The following is a 21,555-nucleotide window of genomic DNA, read 5'->3' on the forward strand; positions in this document are numbered from 1 at the left end:
GGGACACGCTGCAGCTCCCTGGCTGCCGGTGCTCGTGGGCCAGCGGTGGCACCGCTCTGTGCCTCAATTTCCCTGCCTGTGTCAAAGGAGCTCGGTTCTGGCCCTTCGCAGGGGAAAACATCCTTGGTTCCTGGTGGATGAGGTGTGACTGCTGGGTGGGAAAAGCCCTGCGGTGCCAGGAGATGGCACCATCCTCCCAGCAACCCGCTGCGTGCGCCCAGATCGAGGGGAGACCCCAGGCTGGGCTGTCCTGGTCCTGTGCCCTGCGTGGCTCCTGGCTCTGCAGCCTGGCCTGAAGCTGCAGAGCCTAAAATAAAATAAAATAATAAAATATCTCAAAACCTCTTCCTCCTGCTAAACCTTATGCTGGGCTGGCATCCGAGGGACTTTGCAGGAGGCCAGAGAATTCAGGGTAGCCGGGGCGAGCAGGTCACCCCCGAGGCCACGCTTGGCTCCCTTTTCAGCGAAAAAGGACTTAAAAAAGTAGAATCGAAGACCTTTGGGAAGTGGCCTTTTGTGCTCTGCCAGCCAGCACGGCTCATCTGGCGGCAGTTTTCAGAGGAGCAGCCCCAGCTGGGGGAATCTGAGCAGCCTGCCAGGTCCTCTTCTGTCTTTTAATTTCTGGTTTTAGGTGCATAATGGTGTTTGGGGGAGCAAATAGGAGAGAAATGAGAATTGTGCCAGGTGGAGCTGAGGGAGGTGATCTCTGTGGCTCAGCCTGGGTCCCCCTGGGGCCCACGGGAAGGAATTGGGTGCTGTTTGCTCTCCCCCATCCCTGTCCCACCTGCCCTGGCATTTCAGCATCACCTCAATGTCGGCAATGAGGTATGGCACAAGCAGCCCACGTACCAGCGAGCCCAGCAGGCAAATCCCCATCTCAAGAGCATTTGTGGGATGCGATGCATGGCCCTTATCTAAAACACTCCAAATGATCTGTGTCTCACTCCGAATGACCCGTGTTTTTTAACAGGACATCATTTCTAGACACTTCATTAGTGGCACAACATTGGGTCGAGGCAAACCTTCCACTGACCAAGGGAGCCTGTGGTCAAGGAGGGTTTTTTTTCCTCCTCTCTCTTGTCCCCCAGCTCTCACATCTGCAAAAACGAGAGGAGAGCCGGGGAGAAGCCGGGTGCTCACGGCATTCCCTGCCCCACAGGAGGAGCTTGGCCCGGGGCCGCCCGCGCTCGGTGTCTCCCCGAGCGAGCCTGCAGAGATTTTTCCGCCGGGCTCCCGCGAGCCCTCCTGGCAGGCTGCCGAGCAGCACACAGAGCCGTTCAAAGACTTTTCTTGTTCTGTTCCCTGGCTCCTGGAGAGCCCCGAAGAAGGGCTCCTTTCACGGCCCTTGCATTTCCTAGACAGAAATTGTCATTTTTCAAACACAGCTTCCCTTCTCCTGGCCCGGAGCCTTTCACCTCCCAGCTCCCTGACGTCAGGCCGCCTTTGTGATGCTCTGTGCGGCGTTTTGTGCTCCGGTTCTTTTTCAGCCCGTTTAAATGCCTGGCCCTGCCGAGGGCCGGGCAGCCAGCGAGGGGCAGCCGGTGCTGCCAGGCCCCCGCGCGCTGCCACCGTGCCCGCCGAATCCGCGCCTCCATCCGAGCGGGGCTGGGTGGCACAGATCTCTGCAGCAAGCTTTTTGTTGTGCTTGACAGATGAAAAGGATTCATTTTTTAGGGGGGTTTCTCATGCTGTCTGGCCTTTCGAGGCCGTCTGCGAGGGAGTTTTGCAGGGCATGCAGGCGAGATGTGGTGGCCAGCTGCGTGTGCCGGGGCTCGGGGTCGGAGCTGGGGGCGCTCGGCTCTGCTGCTGGGGCTGCACCTGCTGCTTGCTGCCCCGTGAGGACAGAGGGAGGGCTCCCAGCACCTTTACGGTGTGGAAACCAAACCAAGCAGCCATCGCGTGACTTCTGGCGGGCACAGCAGGCACTGATGTGGGTGTTTTCTTGGAGCAGCTCTTGTGAAACCAACTGCGCTGGGGCAGAAGCCGTCACCCAGCTGGGACGCGACGTCACACGCCAGGAAACCATTGCAGCTTCGCCCCGAAATAGCAACGATCCCCAGAAAGCTCATTCCCTTCTCCCTGCTTGAATTCCCCTTCTTGCGCCAGCTCTGTCACTCCCCGGGGCACGTCCTCAGCTGCTGGGCTGCGACAGAGCCCGGCCCTGACTCACGTCCCCAGGTGGTTGCATCACCCCGTGCCGTGGCACCGCTGCTGCAGCGGCTGCAGGCCGGGTTTGTGCGGCTCCGTGCGTGCGCACGCAGCCCCTGCCATCGGCTTCCCCGCTTTGCCAAGGCTGCTCCCTGCACTCGAAATTTTCCAGGCTTGGAGCCGGGCCAGCGGCGAATTTTTGTTTTGCAAGCGAGCAAAATCGGCTCAGTGTTGTCAAGCCCCGGCGGCCACGTGAGCCGAGCGCGGGGCTCCCCGGCTCTTCCAGCCGAAATGTTTGCCCGTCTTTCTGCTGCCGGCCGCTGCCTTGGCTCCGCACTGCAGGGCCGTGCCCCAGGCAGCTCTGTCAGAGAGGCAAATGTTTTATTACAGGCTCCGTGTCCTTCGGTGAGATCTTGGCAGGAGGGCTCCAGACCCTGCACAGTTCTTAAAATGAGCCTCGGATGTCCCTCGGCCACGGGGACGGAGCTCCTTGTCCCGTTAGCACCCAGCCTTGCGTTGTCACCAGCCCAGCCTCCCGGTGTCACCTCCTGTGCTTGGCACAAACCTCCCCATGGGTGGCACAGCCCCGTGGCTGCCTTCACGGCTTAGCCTTCCTGTCTGTAGGAGGCTCATTCCAGTCTCTTCCCACCCCTGAGCCAAGCTCAGGGCTTGTTCCAGTCAAGCAGGAGGCTACGGGGTGTAAAGGCAGCGTGCAAATATCTGTGCGCTGACATCGTGTTGGGCTTTGGTGCGGATCCAAGCCCTCTCTCACTCCTGATGCTTGTCTTGCTCAGGCAACGCAGGTGTTGGGTGCTGCGAGATCTCGGAGGATCTCCAAGGGCTGGGGAGCATCTGATCCCCTCCAGGGTCTCTCTCATCCCGGAGGAGTTATGGCAGCGGAGAACAACTGGACCTGTTCTACCTGTGTGTGAGTTCCCCGGGCAGGTAGGGCTGGCAGGAGGAATTCCTGCCGTTCCTGCTGGGCTGACTCACCCGTGTCTCCCCCGGCCGTCCCGGGAGCTGCGGGGCGCTGCCATCCCTTCGCCTTCATCTCCTCCTCGGAATTTGGGGGTGTGAGTCAGCCCCGTGGGCGGTGGGCTCGCGGGGCCTCCCCCCCGGGGCAGCTCCTCGTTTGGGGAGGCAGAGGCACGTTCCCACGTCCAGCATCATCCTCCTGCCCCGTCCACCCTCAATTTTTCTCCAGGAGGTGCACGGGGACGGGGACGGGGTCGCGCCGACGGTGGCCCCGCTGCTCTGGCGGGCGCTGACTCAGCGCTGCGAGCGGCGTTGGACGGGCACAGTGCGAGCGAGGGATAAACAAGCAGAACGAGGGCAAATGCATCAAGCTCAGGCATGTGCCGTGCATTGTGACCTGCCGTGGCGCCTGGCGTGGCGGAGGATTAATGGCCTGGAGACTGAAGGGCTCTGTTCAGCCGCAGGTCCTGCCTTCTGTGCTCCTTTTTCCCCCATGAATGCAGAGGTCGGTTTACCCTGGAAAGGGAGAAAGGGCAGGGGAAGGCCTCCCTAGCCTGAATGGCTTGCCTAAACATCTCGGATATTTCATCCAGCGGGTCCCACCTGCGCTGTGGGGTTATCCCAAGCCTCCTGGCACCTGCCCGCTGTGCTCAGCCAGCACTTTGGGAGCTGCTCCAGCAGCAAAGCCACCCCAAAACCTCCCGCTGCTGCTGCTCACGGGGTCCCACTGCAAAGCCGCCCACTGCAATGCTCCCGGAGCAGCCTGGCCACCCCCCCGGGGGGTGAAAACCACCCCACAGCCTCGGGATTTTTAAGGGCACGGACCGACGTGCAGCCGGGAGCGGTGCACAAGTGCGAGCTGGGTTTCTCGCCACCGCAGCTGAATGCCCCTTGTGTCGTGCCACCGACCTGCGGGGGAAATGAGCTCGGCCACGGGCGACCGCAGCGGCTCGCAGCGAGCCCATAACCCCAGGGCAGCCACAACACCTGGCGGGGGGACCCCACAGCCACCTCCTGCCCCGCTGAGCATCGTCCCTGCCGCCTTCCCCTCTTGCACCAAAAGAGAGTTTTTTTGCTTGCTTAACATCGCACCGGGCAGCCCCCATCCCAGCCCTGCTGCTGCTGGATGAAGATAAATACATGTAATATAGCCTCCTGCTAACAGCCCGTTGCACTATTGACACTAGCTCGAGAGGTGCCAGCCTGAAACCAGCTTCGTTAATGCAGCCAACAAAGCCCTTTTTAGTGGCAATGACAAGGGCCGGGCTTGAGCTGAGGAGCCCGTAGGTAAAAAATCCTTTATTTATACAGGCTCGCTGCAAAGAATGTCCATAAACATAATTTGGGGAGCTAAAGAAAATGTCTGGTAAGGAACAAAACCCCAAGAAGTTATTTAGGAAAAAAAAAAGGACTTGAATAAAATGTACATTCACAGGGGAAAATACCGGCTATGAAAGAGCCTTTTAAGCTGGCAGAAAAACAGAACCGGTCGCTGCAAGATAAAGCCAGGAAAAAAAAATGAAATAAGGCCCCCATTTTTAGCAGGCAGGCGGCTTACGCGCCAGAGGAAACGTCGGAGGGGCTGGGTGGATGCGCTCTGAGCCCAGCCCGAGCTCGTGGGAGCACGGGCAGCCTGGCTCAAGGGCAAAATTTGGGGTGGTGGGGAAAGGGGTTGGGGGCTGAGCATCGCGGGGGCTTCGCCAAATTTTGGGGGGGAGCCTGCGGGAGGGGAACGTGAGCTCCCGAGCAGCCAACACCACACCAGTTAGCGCTGACCTTGGGCGAAATATTTAACTTATCCTGGGACCATACGTAAAGAAAATAAACAGGGGGACGCCTGAGCCTCCGCTGGCTGCTGCCACCTGATTGATTTCTCCCTTCAAAGCAGAAGCCAAAAACATCCCGGCGGCTACAATTTGGGTTTGTGCGAGAAATCAGGGAAGGGGGCGGAGAGCGCAAGAGGCGATGTTTTCGCTGTGCCTAATTTTCACGTTCACAATCCAAGATAAATACGCGGCCGGAGTCTTTTATGCTGGACACAAACACACAGCCCCCTTGTTACATGCTGCTGCGGGGCAGGATATAGATGGACTTTTTTTTCTTTTTTTTTTTTTTTTCCTTTTTTCCCCCGCCACGTCAGAATATTTTTAAGCTGAGATTAAAGGCATCTCTGTGGCACGGACGGACAAGGAGCTCGTCCTGCCGAGAGGTTCCTCCGAACCGTGACACTCGCCTTTATGCCCTGAGCCAGAAAATTCCCCTTCTATCACAGGGGCTTAAGTGAGGTTTGAGTGCTCCTTGTGGCTTCTGCACCGTCCAGGCGTGGGGCTCGATTTGCTGTGGGTAATTGCTTGAAGTAGCGGCTCCGTTTGTGCTCTGCCAGGCCCTTGCTTTGGTTTTCTCACTCGGCAGCCTCTGAGAGCAGAGCGGTCTGAGCCATCGCCCTCCAGCCTCGATAACTGCTTGCGAGGGAGCTGAGTTGCTGGAAGGCAAAGGAAAGGTTAAAAATAAATAAATAAATAAATAATAAGACTATCACATCCTCCCAATTTTGTGAAAAATGAGATTATCTTTTTTTATAGTTTCCTTTTTTTAGGGTTTTGCCCTAAATTGATTGATTCGTTAGGGCAGAGTGCTGGATTTGGGTTGCAGGCTTCCAGTCTCCGCCGCGGCTTTGAGCGAGGCAGAATCTGCCCGTTGGTTCCACCTAACTTGGAGCCCATAAATAACCCATTTAATCTCAAAACCCAGAATAAGCCACTGACAAAGAGCAATTCGAAAAGAAGAAGAAGAAAAAAAAAAAAAAACACCCAGCCTCCCAGCACTGGCTGCACCTTGCCAGCATCTGGGAGAAACAATTAAATAATTGTTTTTGCGGTTTTATAACAGTGGGAAGAGCATGAAAATCTCCAGTCGATGTGAAAGCCGGGGCCGGAGCCGCTGCTGGTTGCAGGGCTGTGAAGCTCGTGGCCAGAAAGCAGCGGTGCAGAGGGTGAGGCCAGGCTGGCACAGCCCAAAAATCCTCGGGAGAGGGCAGGGGCCAGCTCTGCGTGGCTGCAAACCTGCCGCTGCTTGGCATTATCGACCCCAGCTCGTTGGCTGGCAGAATTGCCCCTTCTTTTAAAAGTAGTTACAGGCATCTGATTAAAATTATTAAAATTAAGGGGATAAAAATTTAAAAAATATATATATTTTTTCCTTTTAAGCGGAATTCTCCAATTACCCAGCTGGCACACGACTTCAGAGCCAAGTTTTTTGCCCTGTTACACCGCTGCTCTTTTGCAGAGCATCCTCACGCGTGGAGGAAGGCTGCCTTTTGTTACGACTTGCCTGTTACCTCACGGCCGGCTTTCTAGGATTTGCCAGCATCCCCAGCTTCCTCTGCACCTCCTGCTCTCCGTTTTCCCCGGCTGCTCCACTGCTGAGCTCTCCTCCTCCGCCCCTACCCCGGCAGCTTTGTTACCCTGCCCTGATTCACTCCGAATTGCCACAATTCCAGTTTTTGCGGAGGCAGCAATTGCTTCCACAAGTGATTCACACCAGGAGTGGGAGGAATATTGCAAACGAGGAAGCATCTATTTACAAATAAAGATCACGGCTATCAGCACGTGGGAGGGGAGAAAGGCAAGCATGGAGGGAAACAGGGTGGCTTGGCCTGCGCTGGGCTGCAGCCGGGGTCGGCGCAGTTTGGTTTTCCTTCAGGTGCTTCCAGCTGGTGGCCAGGACCTGAATCACCTGCTGCTGGAGGAGGTTTTGGTGACCCTTGTGGGATGGGAGGAAGCTCTGCCCGGCCCCGCAGCCACCCCAGATCTCAGCAGCTGCTTATTTCTTGTTTTTCCCAGCGGCTACATCTGCCCACGAGCGGTGTCCCGGTGCTGGCCACTTCCCATCGCTGCCACGTTCAGGGGGACCATCCCCAGCAGGGTGTGCTGGAGCTGAACCGCTTCAGGTGGGAGCATGGGGATGGACAAAGCCCACCCAGGCTGTGCAGCCCACGGTGTTGGCCCTGTGGGTCGAAAAAGCGGGATTTTAGGAGCTAGGTGGTGTCTGCCGCGCTGAAACGCTTGGGCTTAAAACTCAGCGCTAGGCGTTCGGGGACTGGAAACGTGTGGAGCAGCGATTTCCCAGCCCCTCGTCTGCGCAGAGCCGCTTTCAAATGCTAAAAGAAGATGGTATCACCTGGGAACGCCTGGAAGTTTCGGCTCGGCTCAAACCACAGGCTTGGGAGCAGCTCCCGTGCGCTGCGAGGCTGCCGCGGAGACGCTGCCTCGGCGCGGGCATGGCCGCGGGGTGTCCCTGCGGCACCGGCCCCACATGGGGGGTCCCCTCTGTGCCACCACCCTCATCCCCGAGTGCTACCACCCTCATCCCCTCGTGCTACCATGCGCAACCCCTCATGCCACCACACTCGTCCCCATGCCTCGAGGCCAGCCCCCATCCCAGGAGCCACCCAAGTGAAGCACAAGGGTTGGACGTGGCCCATCACGGGCCCTTGGGGACAATTCCCCAAGGCAGACGCGCTCGCCGCCGCCCCGTTTGCTATCATGGGGGGCCCCGTGCCGCCTTCCCAGCCCCGCCGCCTGCCCTGCCCCGGGCTCCCAGGTGGCCTCTGCTGCGGCGCGGCCCTATTGATTTCGGGATGACAAAGGCTTGGATCACCAAGGTGAGATCTGCATCGGAGAGGAAGGGGCGTAGGCTCTTGGCCAGCAGCAACTGAAGGAATGCGCTTGTGGTTAGTGAAGCAATCCGGCGGCTCGCTGCACGCCGAGGGAAGGGCCGGTTGCTGCCTTCCTCCCGGCCCTTCGCCTCCTACGAGCAAACCCACTGCCAAAAAGCGAGAGGGTTTGGGGACCCCCGTGTGTGTGTGTGCGGGGGGGGGGGGGGAATTCGCTGAGGCGAAGTCAGGGGGAGGCTTCAAAAGGCGACCCCAAAATGGGGGAGTGAGGGGCGAGCGTGTTTGGGGCAGCCCCCGGGGAGGGGAGGGGGGGGGTCACTGTGAGGGGATCACCCCGCGTGGGGGGGTGGAGGAACCCCCAAAAAACACCAAAAACACTAAAAAAACACAACACTGAAGGGACTGAGCCCAGCAAGGGGCAGCTCCAGGCAGCTCCCCGGGCCTGAGGGCAGCGGGGGGCCGGGCGGCTCCGCCCCGGGGCCGGGGCCTCGGGGCCCGCAGTGGCTGGCGGCGGAGTCCGCGCCCATTTCCGCCGGCTCCGAGCCCGGCCCCTCGGCCCCGCCGCGCTCTGGGCGCTCGCCACGGCCACCGCCACCTCCAGCTCCACCATGCCGGCGGCAGCGCTGGCCCTGGGTACGTGCTGATGGTGGTGGTGGGAGTGGGGGGGTCGGGGGGGACACGGGACGGGGCCGGGAGCGGGGTTGAGGCACGCTCGGGGCCGGCTTTGCGGAGCTTTTTGGGGTGGGGGGCTCCGTGGTACCGCGGGGCTGGAGCCCCTTTGGACCCCCCTCCCTGAGGCTCCCCGGTCCCCTAAAGGGGGTTTTGGGATCCTACAGGGTTCAGCCACGAAGCGGAGAGCCCCCCGAGCATCACCCGGAGGCACCAGCAGCCAAAGCAGCTCTCAGCATCGCTCCTCTTCCCCAATTCCCCAAAATTTTTGGCTGCCCTCCCTCCCCGAGGTGTTTTCCTGAACCGCTCCTCGCCCCTGGGAGCTCGGCTGCGAAGCCGACGGCCTCGACGGCGAAGGAGCCCGCTAAGTGCCTTTAATTTCTTCTAGGCTAGGCTTAATTAGCCGGAGCCTGCTTTGCAATTAAAAAAGCCCGGTGCTCCTTCGCTGGGGGCACCCTGCGATGAGAAAAAGGCCGGAGCCGGCGGAGGTGCAGGTGCCGCTCGCGATGCTCGGGGAGCCCCTCGGGATGGGGAGGACGGTGGGGACCTGCTCCAGGGGGGCCGTTTGCTGGGCTGCATCCCTCTCGCTTTGATATCCTGGAGGGAAAAAGGTTGTGAGTTGCTTGGGGTCAGCCACGGGGGGACCCGTGGTTGTGCTTGGGTTGGGGGGGACGCAGCATGAGGTGAGCGCCGCTTGGATTCGGGACCACCGCGGGTCTCAACCCCACGTCTCCCTCTTTGTGCTCCCCCCATCTCCCTGCTCTGCTCCCATCCCACTCCCTGCAGAGACCCCCAGACCCCCGGTTCCTATCCCAAAGGGCTCCAGCTCTGCACGGAGCATCCCTCCTGCGAGCACCCACCCCAAAACTCCGCTGTCCCGGCAGCCCCAGCCTCGATCCCTCAATTTGGGGACACCCAGATCCCTGCTGCTCCCGCTGCTTTGCTACCTGTGGGGTTTTTGAGCTCCTCCCCGGCCCCGGTGGTTGCCCACATTGGGGCCGAGCCGCGGGTTTCCCCTCGCAGCCAGCTCTTGGCTTCCCTCGGCGGTGGCGCTCCCGGGGCCGTCTGGCTTCTGTCGGCCTCGAGCCCGATTTTGTTTAAGTCTCTGCGGTGCCCAGCCGCCGCCGCGTCCTGGTAGGAGCGCTTTTCTCAACCTTATCCAAACAATAGATTGGAGCCTTTGCTTAAAATAACGAGGGAAACCGGAGCCTCCTCCCCCTCGCCCTTCTCCCGCTCCATATATACGCACCTGGCGGCTGCAGAGGGCTAATCTCCAAAGCCGAGGGGAAAACATGAGCAAAGCTGATTAGGAGGGAAAACTTGAGGCAGGGAACAACCCACGGCGCTAAGCGGGAGCTCCAGGAGCAGAGTTACCGGTCCTGAGCTGCTGGAAATGGGGCTGGGATGGATGGGGACGCCTGGAGGGGTGGTGGTCGTGGTTGGGACCACGATGGGGGCAAAACCAGGCATGAGGTGGGACTGGGTCCATTGGCAAACCTGTGTCTTGAGCACCGGGCATCCTGTGCCAGGAAGGTGAGTTTTTGGGAGATCTTCGCTCCTTGATGCTGCTGTTGAGACCTTCCCAAACTCGATGGGTGGCACAAAGATGGGAAGTGTTTGACGACGGCCGGGGTAACGGGGCCGGGAGCAGGCGTGAAGATCCCACTGGGAAAGGTGGCGTAGGGCTGGGGCGGTTGGGTTTTGGGGAAAGCGTCTCCATCCTGCTCACAGGGATTTGGGATTGGGGGGTGGGATAAGGGCAGGAACGCGCCGTGCTGGGGGGCTGCCCCGTGTCCACGCAGAGCTCGGCCCCAGCCCTCAGGGGACTCACGGGGGGAGAGGAGCGGCCCTCGACCGGCGTCAGAACCACGAAACCCTTGCCAAGCGGAGAGCGAGAGGTGACGCAAAGGGGAGGTGGAGCAGCAAATAAGGCCGGGGTGAGCTCACGGGGTGAGCTGGGCTGCTTTTTTGGCTGGGCTCGGCCGGCCCAAACGGCTCGAGCGCGGGCGGGCGCTGTGCCCATCGGTGGAGAGCGGCGGGGGCGTCACCGCCGGAGCCCCCGGGGCCGAGCGCGGGCTCCCGGGCTGGCCAAACAAGAAAGCAGGAGGGGATGATGCGACCGCCCTATGACACAGGGATGAGCCATTTCCCAAAATAACGCCCGGAGTTTCCTCGGCTCGCGCGAAGGAGGGGAGAGGGGCAGGGAGGACGTTGCGCCGGCCGAGCATCTCCCGCTGCCAGCCCTGGCGTAACCCAGGTCAGCTCTGTGCGAGGGGGGGAAAAAAAAAGCTGGGAGGAGGCAGGGCACGGCCCCAAATGTCGCTTCCCTGGGAAGAAAACACCGGGGGCAGGCAGGGGCTGCGGTGCCGTGGGGCAAGGTGCAACCGGGGCTGGTGGGGAGAAGCCAAAATGGGGAAAAACGCCCCGAAAAATGAACGGAGCGGTTGTTGGCTCGGTTTGGTGAGCCGCGGGAGCAAGCCTCCTGGTGTTGTCTCGTGCTCGTTGCCTTCAGCTGAAGCTTTCTGCGTGATTTAATTAAAGCCGTGCGAGTAATTGGGTCAAAGAGGGGTCTGCGGGCAGAGGTTGTGGGAGGCTCTGCTGCTCTCGGCTGGCTTCACACCCCAGGGCCGAGCCACCCGCTTAAACCCTCGGAGCCGGTGGGGCTTCCCAAACCCTTTTTTTTCCCTGCAAAAAGAGACAATTTGGGGGCTGTGTGTCTGTGAGCAGAGATTTTGGCACCCACGGGGGTGGCTGGAGAAGGGCTGAGGAGATGCTGGGCCACTTGGGCTCGCAGCCACGGCCCCGTGGTTGCCCAGGCTGGAGCTGGGGCGAGCAGGTGTCCTGCAGGTGCTGTGACAGCACAGCACACCCTGTGCTGCTTATCTTGGGATCCTCTTTAGGGTTTTTAGGGGAATTTTTTACTTCTTTTCTGAAGCCAAAAGAGTTTTTGTCCCAGCTGGGTCGGGACAGCTCCTCTGACCGCTCTCTGCCCTCTCTCCGCAGGCGTGCTGGTAGCCGTGTGCCATGCCCTGGAGAACACGACGTCGGCCCTGAGCGGTGAGTTTGTTACTCGCGATAATGCCACTGGAAAAGCAACAAAGAAAACCCAGCTGTGGTTTATCTGCTGTAACCCAGCCCACGATGGCTTCCTGCAGAGCCACGCGGGCTCCGGGTGGGCGCAGGAGCCCTGGCGAGCATCGGGGCTTGCGATGTGTTAGCACCAGGGGCAAGGCATCGTGGTGCTTGCGGTCAGGTTTCCCCTTCCTCCTCATCGGGACAGCAGCACGTCGGTGATTTGGAGGTTTCCTGCTTGGTTTCCCTCGCTGTGCTGCGGGCGCTGCGGTGCTGGTGCCGTAGGGGCGGGAGCGGAGAGCTCAGGGCTGCAGGGCATGGCCACACAGGGCGAATTCGGGGCGGTTTTCTCCGTTCAGGACCAGGCCTGTTCCCTGCAGCTATCCCAACAGAAAGCTTCGAGGATAAGCGATGCCCTGGTGCTGGCTGGAAGGAGAAAGGTTTTGCTGTGGCCAGGTTCTGGGGCAGCACCTTGCCCTGAGCCTCCGGAGGTGTGGTGTGAGCCTGGCTGCTCCATCTGAAACCAGCTGGAGCGTGAAATGCCGCTGGGGCGATGCCCGGGGTGCAGGAGCAGAGCCGAGTGCTGCCTGGTTTATTTTCCCTGGTTTGTAAAATGAGAGTTGTGCCGGAGCAGCAGCCCTGTGCCCGGCTCGGCGTCCCAAACCGGGCGGTGTTCGGCAGGGGGGAGCGATGCAAGAGCTGCTCCATGCTTGGTGCTGGGTTTGCAGCCTCCCACCCGAGCAAAAAGCAGTGCCAGACCCCAGGGAGCGAGGCAAAAGGGCTCTGTGGTGGTGATTTCCAAAACTCCCTCCTTGTGGGCGGCATCCTAGAGAGCAGACGCTTGCCACGTGGGGAAACCTGGTCCTGCTGCAGCTTTGCGGCAGATTCGGCCGGGAGCGGGGCAATTTGGGCACTGAGGCTGCAGGGGCTGCGATTTGGGAAGCCCTGGGGAGAGGAATTGCTTCCCCTCGCCCCCGAGGTGGGATGCTGCTCGCCAGCCACCCCGCAGCTCCCTCAGGGCCGGTGCCTGACGCTGGCTCACGGCGGCACCGAGCCCTTCGCGCCCGATAAATCGCTTCATTCATAAAAGCAGCACAATGGGGAGCCGGGAGCCTTCCCCTCTGTTTCTCCTCGCCGCTGTTTCCCCAGCTCAGGTTGGGGCAGAAGCAGCACGAGGCGGTTTTGCCGTGGGGATGGAGCCGGCTGCCGCGGCGTTTCGTGGTTTGTGGCTGCTCGAAGCGAAGCAGCCTCGGCAGGACCGCGAGCAGCCCGTTTCCTCCAGCACCAGGTTAAAAAGCAGCCACGGCTCCTGGCAGGGATCTGAAACCTCTCCGGGCTGGGAAAAGCAATGGGTCAGCCGTGCTTGCCGGCACGTGGTGAAGGAAAGCGGCTCCCCAAGCACCAGAGCAAGCGTCTGGCTGGGCATCGACGGGGCAGGAGGTGAAGCTGAGCCCCACGAACCCGAAAACGGCCGGAGCTGGGGCACTGGGACCTGGGCCAGGGCTCGGTGGTGCTGCCCGCACCGTGGCTGCAATGTGGCCGGCAGCTGCGAGCGCCGGCGGCTGCTTAATGCGAGCCAGGAGGGCCAGGAGGACGCGGTGCCCCCGCGGGTGCTGAACGCCTCCGAGCCGTCCCTACCGGTGCTGTTCCAGGTCCCTGCGAGATGTTTTTCCCCCTGGGATGCGGTGCAGGGGGTGAACAAGGCTTTTTTTCCCCTGATAATTTGGGGTTTTGGAGGATGGAGTGGTGCGTGCAGGATGCTCAGGGGCTGGCACATCTCATCCCCATCCGTCTGTGCCGCTCGGGCACCTCTTCCCGTGAGCACAACCGGTGGCTGGGCTGCAAAAACTTGGGATGAATTCCCTTAAGGCTTGTCTGTGTGCATGAAAATCCCCCCAAAGGGCTGTTTTTTTGTAGGGCTGGGGAGGGTGAAGTCATGAGCAGGGAGGGACCGGGCTCTCCTAGATGAAACCACCCCCGAGGATGGGGTTTTTGTGGCGAGGGGCTCGATGCGCTGCAGCTTTCATCTCGCAGAGGAAACATCCCAGAGCAGTCGGGGACTTCAACCGCTGCCTGCGCTGGGTTTTGGCGATGCCATCGTGAAGCCAGCAGCCTTTTTCCAAAAACAAAACCAAATCCCAGCTCCTGGCTACCCGAGGATGCTGCCCTGGGACCCACCTTGGGGATCCGAGCATCTCCCCAGGCCCGTGCGGGGTCTCTGCTCGCTGCGCCTCGCGCAGGACCCGGAAGCATTCAGCAGACGTGGGTTTAATTACCCCGGCCTGCCATAAATTCACGGCAACAGGAACTTGAGGTGGCTTTGAAACGACAGCGATCGGATGTGCTTTTATGCGAGGGCTAATCCGAAAGCAGGATATTTGTTTTCCGTCTCTGCTGCGGAGGATAATTTAAACCAGCGCGGGGCGTAATGGAAACCAGCATCCCCGGCGCGCGGCGCTGCTCCCTCCCCAAATTCGGGGCTGGGGCAGACCCGAGGCTGTTGGTTAACTCTCTCCACCCCCGTTTTAAGCTTTAAGCTCTTTAGTAAATTCCTCTAGTGCCTGCGAGGCTTATTTCCCACGGGGGAGCTTGGGTAGGACCGATGTGGGCTCATTTTGGTGGACGGAGACATCCAGCAGTCACGCCGAAATAGCAAAAAATACCTTTTTTTTTAATTTCTTTCTATTTTTCATCCTTTTTTTCTCCCTGCTGCAGGTCCGCCGGTGGCGGCGGCGGTGCGGTCCCACTTCAATGAGTGCCCCGACTCCCACAGCCAGTTCTGCTTCCACGGGACCTGCCGCTTCCTCGTGCAGGAGGACAAGCCGGCGTGCGTGTAAGAGCCGCTTCGGAGAGGGGGGAGAACGGTACTGAGCCCCCCAAGAAGTGCCTCAGAGCACAAATTTGGATTTGGAGTGAGGATGAGGAGCCACAGAGCCACCAAGGGATGATCCCGAGGACCTGCTGGTGCCACGGGATGATCTGGGGGTGCTGCCATATGGGGAGGGGGGTGACAAAATCCCAGCTGCAGCACCACAGGGTGGCACGTGCCCCGTTCCGCGGGGTGCCGACACCACCCCTAACTTCAGCGTGGGTTTGGCTGGGAAAAAGCACCCCAAACGCACAGTTTCTGCTTGAAATTTCCCCAAAGGGGTGGGACTTGAACCCGTCCCTGCCCCCCAGGGGTGACACTGCTGTCCTCGTCCCGCTGCAGGTGCCACTCGGGGTACGTGGGGACGCGCTGCGAGCACGCCGACCTCCTGGCCGTGGTGGCCGCCAACCAGAAGAAGCAGACGATCACCGCCCTGGTGGTGGTGGCCGTGGTGGCCTCGGTCGTGCTCATCGCCGTCTGCGTGCTCGTACAGTGAGTAGGGGGGCCCCACGGCTCCCGATGGGGACATTTGGGGTGCGACGCAGGACCCCAAACCTCAATCACCGCCTCCCTTTTGTCCTGCAGCTGCTGCCGGCTGCGGAAGCGCTGCGGGTGCTGCCGGGAACCCCTCTGCGGCCAGGAGAAGCCGGCCGGGCTCCTGAAGGGCGGCGCGTCCTGCTGCCACGCCGAGACGGGTACGGGACGGCACCGGGGTTGGGCGGGCACGGCGGGGCCCCCCCTGACCCCGCTCCCTCCTTCTTCTTCTCCTGCAGTCGTCTGACGCAGCCGGAGCTGCCGCAGCCGAGCCAGGACGCCGCGCCGGGGATGAACACAGCTTCTTTCCTTCGTTTTCCCTGTTTTTTTCCCCTTTCTTCTTCTTTTTTTCTTTATTTTCCTTTTTTTTTATTATTTTTATTTTCCTGTTTTTTTTTCCTCCCCACCGTGGGGGATGGCAGCAAGCCCCGCGGAGGGCCCACGTCCCCCTTCCCCAAGGTGACGGCAGCGGGGGAACCGACGCAGCGGGCGCTGGCAGAGGAGGAGCTCCCAGTGCCTCCCAGTACCTCCCAGTGCCTCCCGCTCCATTCGACAATCCAGCTCCTACTGCCGTCTGTCCCCACCGCCAGAGCTTTCAGCCCAGAGTGCTGGAAATGGGGGAAAACGCCCCAAAATCCTGCCTGCTGCGGAACCGGCCCCTGGAAAGCTTAATTTGTGTTTCTGGTTGTTGTTTTTTTCCTTCAAATGCTCTTTTTTTTTCTCTTCTTTTTTAACCAAAAGGCAAAAAGAGAACCCAAACCCAGCCGAGCGCCGGGTCACTGGGTTTATTTTTCTACGAGCGTGCCTGCTGGAAAAAAAAAGTGCCGCTGAGCCCTCAGCTCGGCAATCCTCCAAAGCCCCAACGCCGCACGGACCTTTGGGGACAGATCTGCTCTTTTTAGGACGAATAAAACCGAACCGTAATCCTAGGGAACCTCCTCAAGCCGGTGCTCTAACTTCCCGTCGACTCGTTAATCCTTTCCGTAGTCTTTATCATAACCGACCCGAAGCTTTTTTGTTTGTTTTTTTTTTCCTTGGTTTTGTTTTTTTTTGTTGTTTTTTTTTTTTTTAGTCATGGTTACTCTGTCTTCTGTATATGTTGCACTGAAAGTTAATATTTAATGTTTTAATTTATTTTGTGTGGTTTAAATTAATTTTGATTTCTATAATATGTTATTGTGATCGGCTGTCCTGTTATTATTTTTTCCCTTCCCCCCTCCCCCTAATATACCTGGATTAGAGTTATTTAAGTGATATAAAGGACACTTTTTTCAGAAGGCTGTGCCTGGGCTCTGGTGTTGTGCTCACGGTTTGGTTTCTGGAGGGAGTTGAGTCCCTTTTGGGGTTTTTCTTTTTTGCTCTAAGCTCCAGGGTGGCAGCCCCCGAAGGAAGTTGCTTGCAGCTCTTTAGGGGCAGCAACGCGGTGTCACCACCCTGCAGCGATGGAAACAACGGCAACGTTTGCACCTTGGACTTACAAAGTAACGGGGGGGCCCTGCGGGACCCTGGCTGCATTTTGGGGTCCGGGATGGGATAAATGGGGTTGTGCGTGCATGCTGGTGCTCCGCCGTGTCCGCCAGCTCCCGCAGCCTCCTGCTGGCTCATGCATTCTCCGGATTTTTGCCCCACGCCGTCACGGCGGTGGCTCCGGGCGCGGGCGGGCCGGGGCTGGCAGTGGCCCCGTACTGGGGATGTGGCCACCAGGCCAGGAGCAGGATGAGGCCGCGGGGGCTCAGTGCAGCGCTGGGGGGGGTTGAAGGGCTCGGTAAAGGCTCAGCACCGAGAGTAAGGGAGGGTGAGACCAGCCCTTGCTCTGTGGTGCTGTACGGGCATTGCATCACGGGCTGGGTGTTGCATCAGGGTGTGCACGTTGCATGGGGGGGGCACAGCAGTGCAATATGTTACAGAGCAGCACTGCATGGTGGTACAGGGGTGCAAAGCAGCATGGCGTGCAGCAGCACAGCATTGCACGGGCATGCAGCATTGCATCTCGTGCAGTACAGTGCACTGGTGCAGCATTGCACACCACTGTAGCATTGCACGGTGTGCAGCATTGCACGACATGCACTATTGCACACTGTAACAGCATCACACATCCTTACAGTGCTGCACAGCGTGCAGCATCACTCACCAGTGTGGCATTGCACAGCATGCAGCGTTACACACCGTCACAGCACTGCACGCTGTTGCAGTATTGCACACTGTCATACTGCTGCAAGGTGCTGCAGCGTTGCATGCTTTGCAGCATTGTGCATGGTTACAGCGCTATGCACAGTTGCAATGTTGCATGCTGCTGCAACGTTGCATGCCATTGCATCATTCTGCACTGTTGCAGCATTGCACACGGTTATAGCACTGCATACTGTTGCAGCGTTGCACACCATTACAGCATTGCATGTCGTTGCAGCATTGCACATCATCGCACAGTTGCACGCTGCTGCAGCGTTGCAAACCTTTGCAGCGTTGCACACCCTTGCAGCATTGCACAGCGGGTGCCGCCGGGGCTCTCCCCGCCCCTTTCCCCATCCCTGCAGGGCGGTGCCGGGGCTCCCCCCGCCCTCTCCCTCCCCTCCCCTTTTCCCTCCTCTTCCCCTCCCCTTCCCCTCTTCCCCCCGCCCCGGGGGCGGTGCTGCCGGGGCCGGCCCGGGCATGGCGGAGGAGGCTCAGGGCCGGGTGCAGGCGGCGGTGGAGAGCGCGGTGCAGGAGCTGGAGCGGGACAGCATCCGCGGCATGCAGGTACCCCCAGGGACCCCCCGCGCCCCCCCATCCTCTCCGAGTTACCCCTGCTCGAGCAAAGCCCCCCCGGCCCGTGCAGTTCTTGCCCCCCCCATGCAACCTCTTCGGCTCTCCTGTGCATGCCTGCTGCACGCCCAGAGCCCCCCAGTACAAGCCCAGTGCCTCCCAGTCCAAGCCCAGAGTCCCCAAAGTGCCTGCCCTATGCAACCTTTGTGCCCCCCAGTTATTTGCCCTGTGCAATCTTTGCACCCCCCCAAGTGCCTGCCCTGTGCAACCTTTGTGCCCCCCAATTATTTGCCCAGTGCAATCTTTGTGCCCCTCAAACGTACGCACTGTGTAAGCTTTCTGTCCCCCCCCAACCCTGTGCAGGGTTTGTGCAACCCCCCAGCATGTCCTGTGCAAATTTTGTGCCCCCCTCCTCCCTCTGCAGCTCATGCCTTCTGCAACCTTTGTGCCCCCCAAGTGCATGCCCTGTGTAAGCTCTCTGTCTCCCCCCACCCTGTGTAAGGTTTGTGCCCCCCCCCCCATGCTCTCTGCAAGTTTTGTGCCCCCCCAGTGCACCCCCACACCCCCCCAAGTGCCCGAGGGGGTCGCACCCAGCTCCATGCACAGCAGCACCGCGGGCTCTGCCTGCTGCAAGGCGCTCACACAAAGTGGGGGGCTTCCCTGGGGGGGGGGGAGGGCTGCACCTTGCTGACCCCATCTCTTTGCAGGGAGCCATGTTCCGGTGCAGCGCCCGGTGCTGCGAGAACAGCACGGCCTCCATGCAGCAGGTGCAGCAGTGCATCGAGCGGTGCCACGCGCCCCTGGCCCAGGCACAAGCCATCGTCACCGGCGAGCTGGAGCGCTTCCAGGTGAGGAACAACACAACCACAGTGCAGAGCAGGGTGCACGGCACCGGTGGGGGGCTGCCTGAGCCTGCTGACCCCCTTTCTGTGTCCCCTTGTCCCCGTGCAGGACCGCCTGAGCCGCTGCACGCTGCATTGCAACGACAAAGCCAAGGACGCGCTGGAGGCGGGCGGCACGGAGGCGCGGGTGCGCGCCCAGCTCGACGCCTGCGTGGCCGCCTGCGGGGACGACCACCTGCGCCTCATCCCCGCCATGGCCAAGAAGATGAAGGACAGCCTGGCCGCCCTCCGGCAGTAGCGGGGCGCCGGGGGCGGCGCGCTCATTAAAGGCGAGGAGCCACACTCGGCCTGCTTGCGGGGTTGGGGGGAGCGCGGGGGTGCTCAGGGGGCTGCAGCCCTCTGGGGGGGGAGCTCCTGCAGCAGCAGCCATGCAGGGGGTGCAGGGGGAGCCGTGCAGATGTGCAACGGATCGGGTGATGCCTTTGTACGGTGTAGGGTGAGCCCCCAAAGTGTGCACAGTGGGTGCATTTGGTGATGGTTGCATGCGTGCAAGGTGCCCCCTGTGTGTGTCTGTGTGTGTGTGCAATGGAGGGGTGATCCCTGTGCAGGTGTGCAATGGAGGCATGGCTCCTGTGTGTGTGCTGAGCACAGCCTGCACATGGGTAGGCTGACCATTGGTTTGTGTGCATGGGGCAGGACAGCAGTGTGTGTGTGTGCAATGTGGGAGGTGCAATAAAACGCAGTACGGCGAGTGCAATAATGTGCAATACAGTTGGTGCAGTAGCGTGCAATGCAGGGTACATGCAATGCAGCAGGTGCCATAATGGTCAATGCAGCAGGTGTGCAGTGCAGTAGGCATGTCATGTAGGGTGCATGCTGTGCAGTGGATGCAGTAACATGCATTGCAGTGGGTGTGCAGTGCAGGGAGTTCACAATGGGGCAGGTGTGCAATGCGGTGGGTGCAATAACGTGCAATGCAGTGGGTGTGCTGTACAGGTATGTGCAACGCAGTGGGTGCAATAACTTGCAATGCAGTGGGTGTGCTGTACAGGTGTGTGCAATGCAGGGGTGCATTAAAGTGCAATGTAGTGGATGCAGTAACTTGCAATGCAGCAGGCATGCAATGCAGCGGGTGCAAAAAATATAACAGCAGACCGCAATGCAGCAAGGGTGCAATAATGTGCAATGCAGCAGGGGTGCAACGCAGGGTGCAACAACATGCAACACAGTGGGGTTGCAGAGCAGCAGGGGTGCAATGCAGGAAGCAATAATGTGCAATGCAGCAGGTGCAAGAATGTGCAATACAGCGGCTGTGCAATGCCCAGTGCAATGCCCCCTTTGCAGCCGGTGGTGCCGCCGCGCGCCCAGCGCCACGTGCCGCGGCGCCACGTGCAGGGCTGCGCCGCGCGCCTGCACCTCCCCCCCACCCACCGCCGCCGCTGATTGGCTGCCGGGAAGGCGCGAAGGGCGGGGGGGCGGGGCGGGCGGCGAGGGCCGAGCGTGATTGGTGGGGGCGCGGGGGGCGGGCGCGATTGGCCGAGGCGGGCGGCGTGCTGACGTCAGAGCGCGGCGCGGGCGGCTGCGTGAGTGAGGGCCGGCGGCGCTGAGGGGACGCCATGAGCAAGGCGCACCCGCCAGAGCTGAAGAAGTGAGCGCGGGGCCGGGACGGGACCGGGACGGGACGGGGGGCACCGGGAGGGGCTGCGGGGCCGGGGGGAGATGGAAAAATTGAGGGGGGGCGGGCACGGAGCCGCCCGCTGGGCTCCCGGCATGCCCCGCGGCCCGGTGTCATGGCGGCCGTGCCCCCCTCCCCCGACCCCTTTTCTCCTCAGACCCCCCCCACCGCCCAGACTTACCCCTCAGATCACCCCCGTTTCCCCCAGATTCCTCCCCAGACCACCCCTGTTTCTCCTCGGACCCACCCCACGTTCCCCCAGACCCCACCCCCTTAGGACTCCCCCCTCAGATCCCCCGTCACACTCCCCTTTTCCCTCAGACTCTCCCCTTTCCCCTATACTCCCCCCTCAGACCCCCCCTTTCCTCTCAGACCCCCCCCCCCCCTTCCCTTATACTCCCCCTAGACCCCTCTCTTCCCCCTAGGCCCCTCCCCATTCCCCCTCAGACTCCCCCCTTCCCCCCCATCCCTCCCCACACACCTCAGCACCTCTCACCTCTTTTCCCTTTCATTGCAGGTTCATGGACAAGAAGCTCTCATGTGAGTCCCAGCACCGCGCTGTGTCCCCATATCACCCCCCTTGAGCCCTGTTAATGCCAACCCACATCCCATCTCCTGCTTTAAGGAGTTTTTTTGGCCCCACGGCGATGCGATGCTCTAATTTCCCCTCACACACTAAAAAATAAACATAGAAGTTCCCTTGCGGGGAGAGCAGCTGCCTGCCCTTTACACCCAACGCGTTTCTTGCAGTGAAGCTGAACGGCGGCCGCCACGTGCAGGGCATTCTGCGGGGCTTCGATCCCTTCATGAACCTGGTCATCGACGAGTGCGTGGAGATGGCGCAGGGAGGGCAGCAGAACAACATCGGCATGGTGGTGAGTGCTGCGGGCAGGGGGCAACAAACTCTGCACCGCTGCACAAACTTTAATCAATTGTGTCCAAAAAAGCCACGTTTTAAAAAGCCACAACTCCTGTGCCCAAAAAAAGCCACATTTTAGACTGTCACCTCACTGCTCTCGCCTTCTCTTTGCAGGTAATACGAGGGAACAGCATCATCATGCTGGAAGCTTTGGAGCGAGTGTAGAGCCAGTGAAACCCGCTGTGACGAGACCGAACCCGCCCTGTTTAGTGTACCCCTTTCCCTGAACCTGGAGTGAAGCGTTCAGGAGTGTAAACTTATTTTTTTTTTTAATAAATTTTGTAATGGTTGAAGTAACTCGTGTAAGATGGACTTTTTGTGTAGCCAGAGCGTGACTTTTGTGAGCAGAGCAGTGTGTTGGTAGCTTTAAACCTCAGGGAACACTCAGGATGCTAAATCTCTCCAAGAGGATGTCAAAATGGCTCTACCTTTGGT

General features: G+C 60.2%; 3 protein-coding genes across 4 annotated transcripts; all 3 read left to right on the forward strand.

Annotated features, from left to right (window-relative positions):
• Positions 1–8,363: 8,363 nt before the first annotated feature.
• On the forward strand, positions 8,364–16,224 carry TGFA (transforming growth factor alpha). Its single transcript, XM_082779724.1, has 6 exons — positions 8,364–8,431; positions 11,471–11,524; positions 14,255–14,372; positions 14,751–14,900; positions 14,994–15,103; positions 15,182–16,224. The coding sequence occupies exons 1-6, from the start codon at positions 8,407–8,409 to the stop codon at positions 15,187–15,189; spliced, it is 465 nt and encodes a 154-aa protein (XP_082635850.1). The 5' UTR covers positions 8,364–8,406; the 3' UTR covers positions 15,190–16,224.
• A 1,341-nt stretch (positions 16,225–17,565) lies between these two features.
• FAM136A (family with sequence similarity 136 member A) lies at positions 17,566–18,824 on the forward strand (the record flags this gene model as incomplete). Its single annotated transcript, XM_082779393.1, has 3 exons — positions 17,566–17,678; positions 18,392–18,532; positions 18,636–18,824. The coding sequence occupies exons 1-3, from the start codon at positions 17,592–17,594 to the stop codon at positions 18,822–18,824; spliced, it is 417 nt and encodes a 138-aa protein (XP_082635519.1). The 5' UTR covers positions 17,566–17,591.
• On the forward strand, positions 18,739–21,417 carry SNRPG (small nuclear ribonucleoprotein polypeptide G). 2 transcript variants are annotated; one of them, XM_082779395.1, is made up of 4 exons: positions 18,739–18,855; positions 20,719–20,741; positions 20,952–21,076; positions 21,235–21,417. In XM_082779395.1, exons 2-4 carry the CDS (start codon positions 20,723–20,725, stop codon positions 21,283–21,285), a joined length of 195 nt encoding a protein of 64 aa, XP_082635521.1. In that variant the 5' UTR covers positions 18,739–18,855; positions 20,719–20,722; the 3' UTR covers positions 21,286–21,417. The 2 variants fall into 2 exon arrangements, with proteins under 2 accessions (XP_082635521.1, XP_082635520.1); XM_082779394.1 differs by lacking the exon at positions 18,739–18,855 and adding an exon at positions 20,074–20,174.
• Positions 21,418–21,555: the final 138 nt, after the last annotated feature.

The sequence above is a fragment of the Aythya marila genome (genome assembly GCF_965140915.1).
Source record: "Aythya marila genome assembly, chromosome: 26".
NCBI lineage: Eukaryota > Metazoa > Chordata > Aves > Anseriformes > Anatidae > Aythya > Aythya marila.

Excerpts from the sequence above, each read along its gene's own strand:
- TGFA (XM_082779724.1), top strand. The coding sequence starts at position 8,407 with ATGCCGGCGGCAGCGCTGGCCCTGG. Across the intron at positions 8,432-11,470 it reads GGCGGCAGCGCTGGCCCTGG|GCGTGCTGGTAGCCGTGTGC; the intron begins GTACGTGCTGAT and ends CTCTCTCCGCAG. Across the intron at positions 14,373-14,750 it reads GAGGACAAGCCGGCGTGCGT|GTGCCACTCGGGGTACGTGG; the intron begins GTAAGAGCCGCT and ends GTCCCGCTGCAG.
- SNRPG (XM_082779394.1), top strand. The coding sequence starts at position 20,143 with ATGAGCAAGGCGCACCCGCCAGAGCTGAAGAA. Across the intron at positions 20,742-20,951 it reads CATGGACAAGAAGCTCTCAT|TGAAGCTGAACGGCGGCCGC; the intron begins GTGAGTCCCAGC and ends CGTTTCTTGCAG. Across the intron at positions 21,077-21,234 it reads AGAACAACATCGGCATGGTG|GTAATACGAGGGAACAGCAT; the intron begins GTGAGTGCTGCG and ends TTCTCTTTGCAG.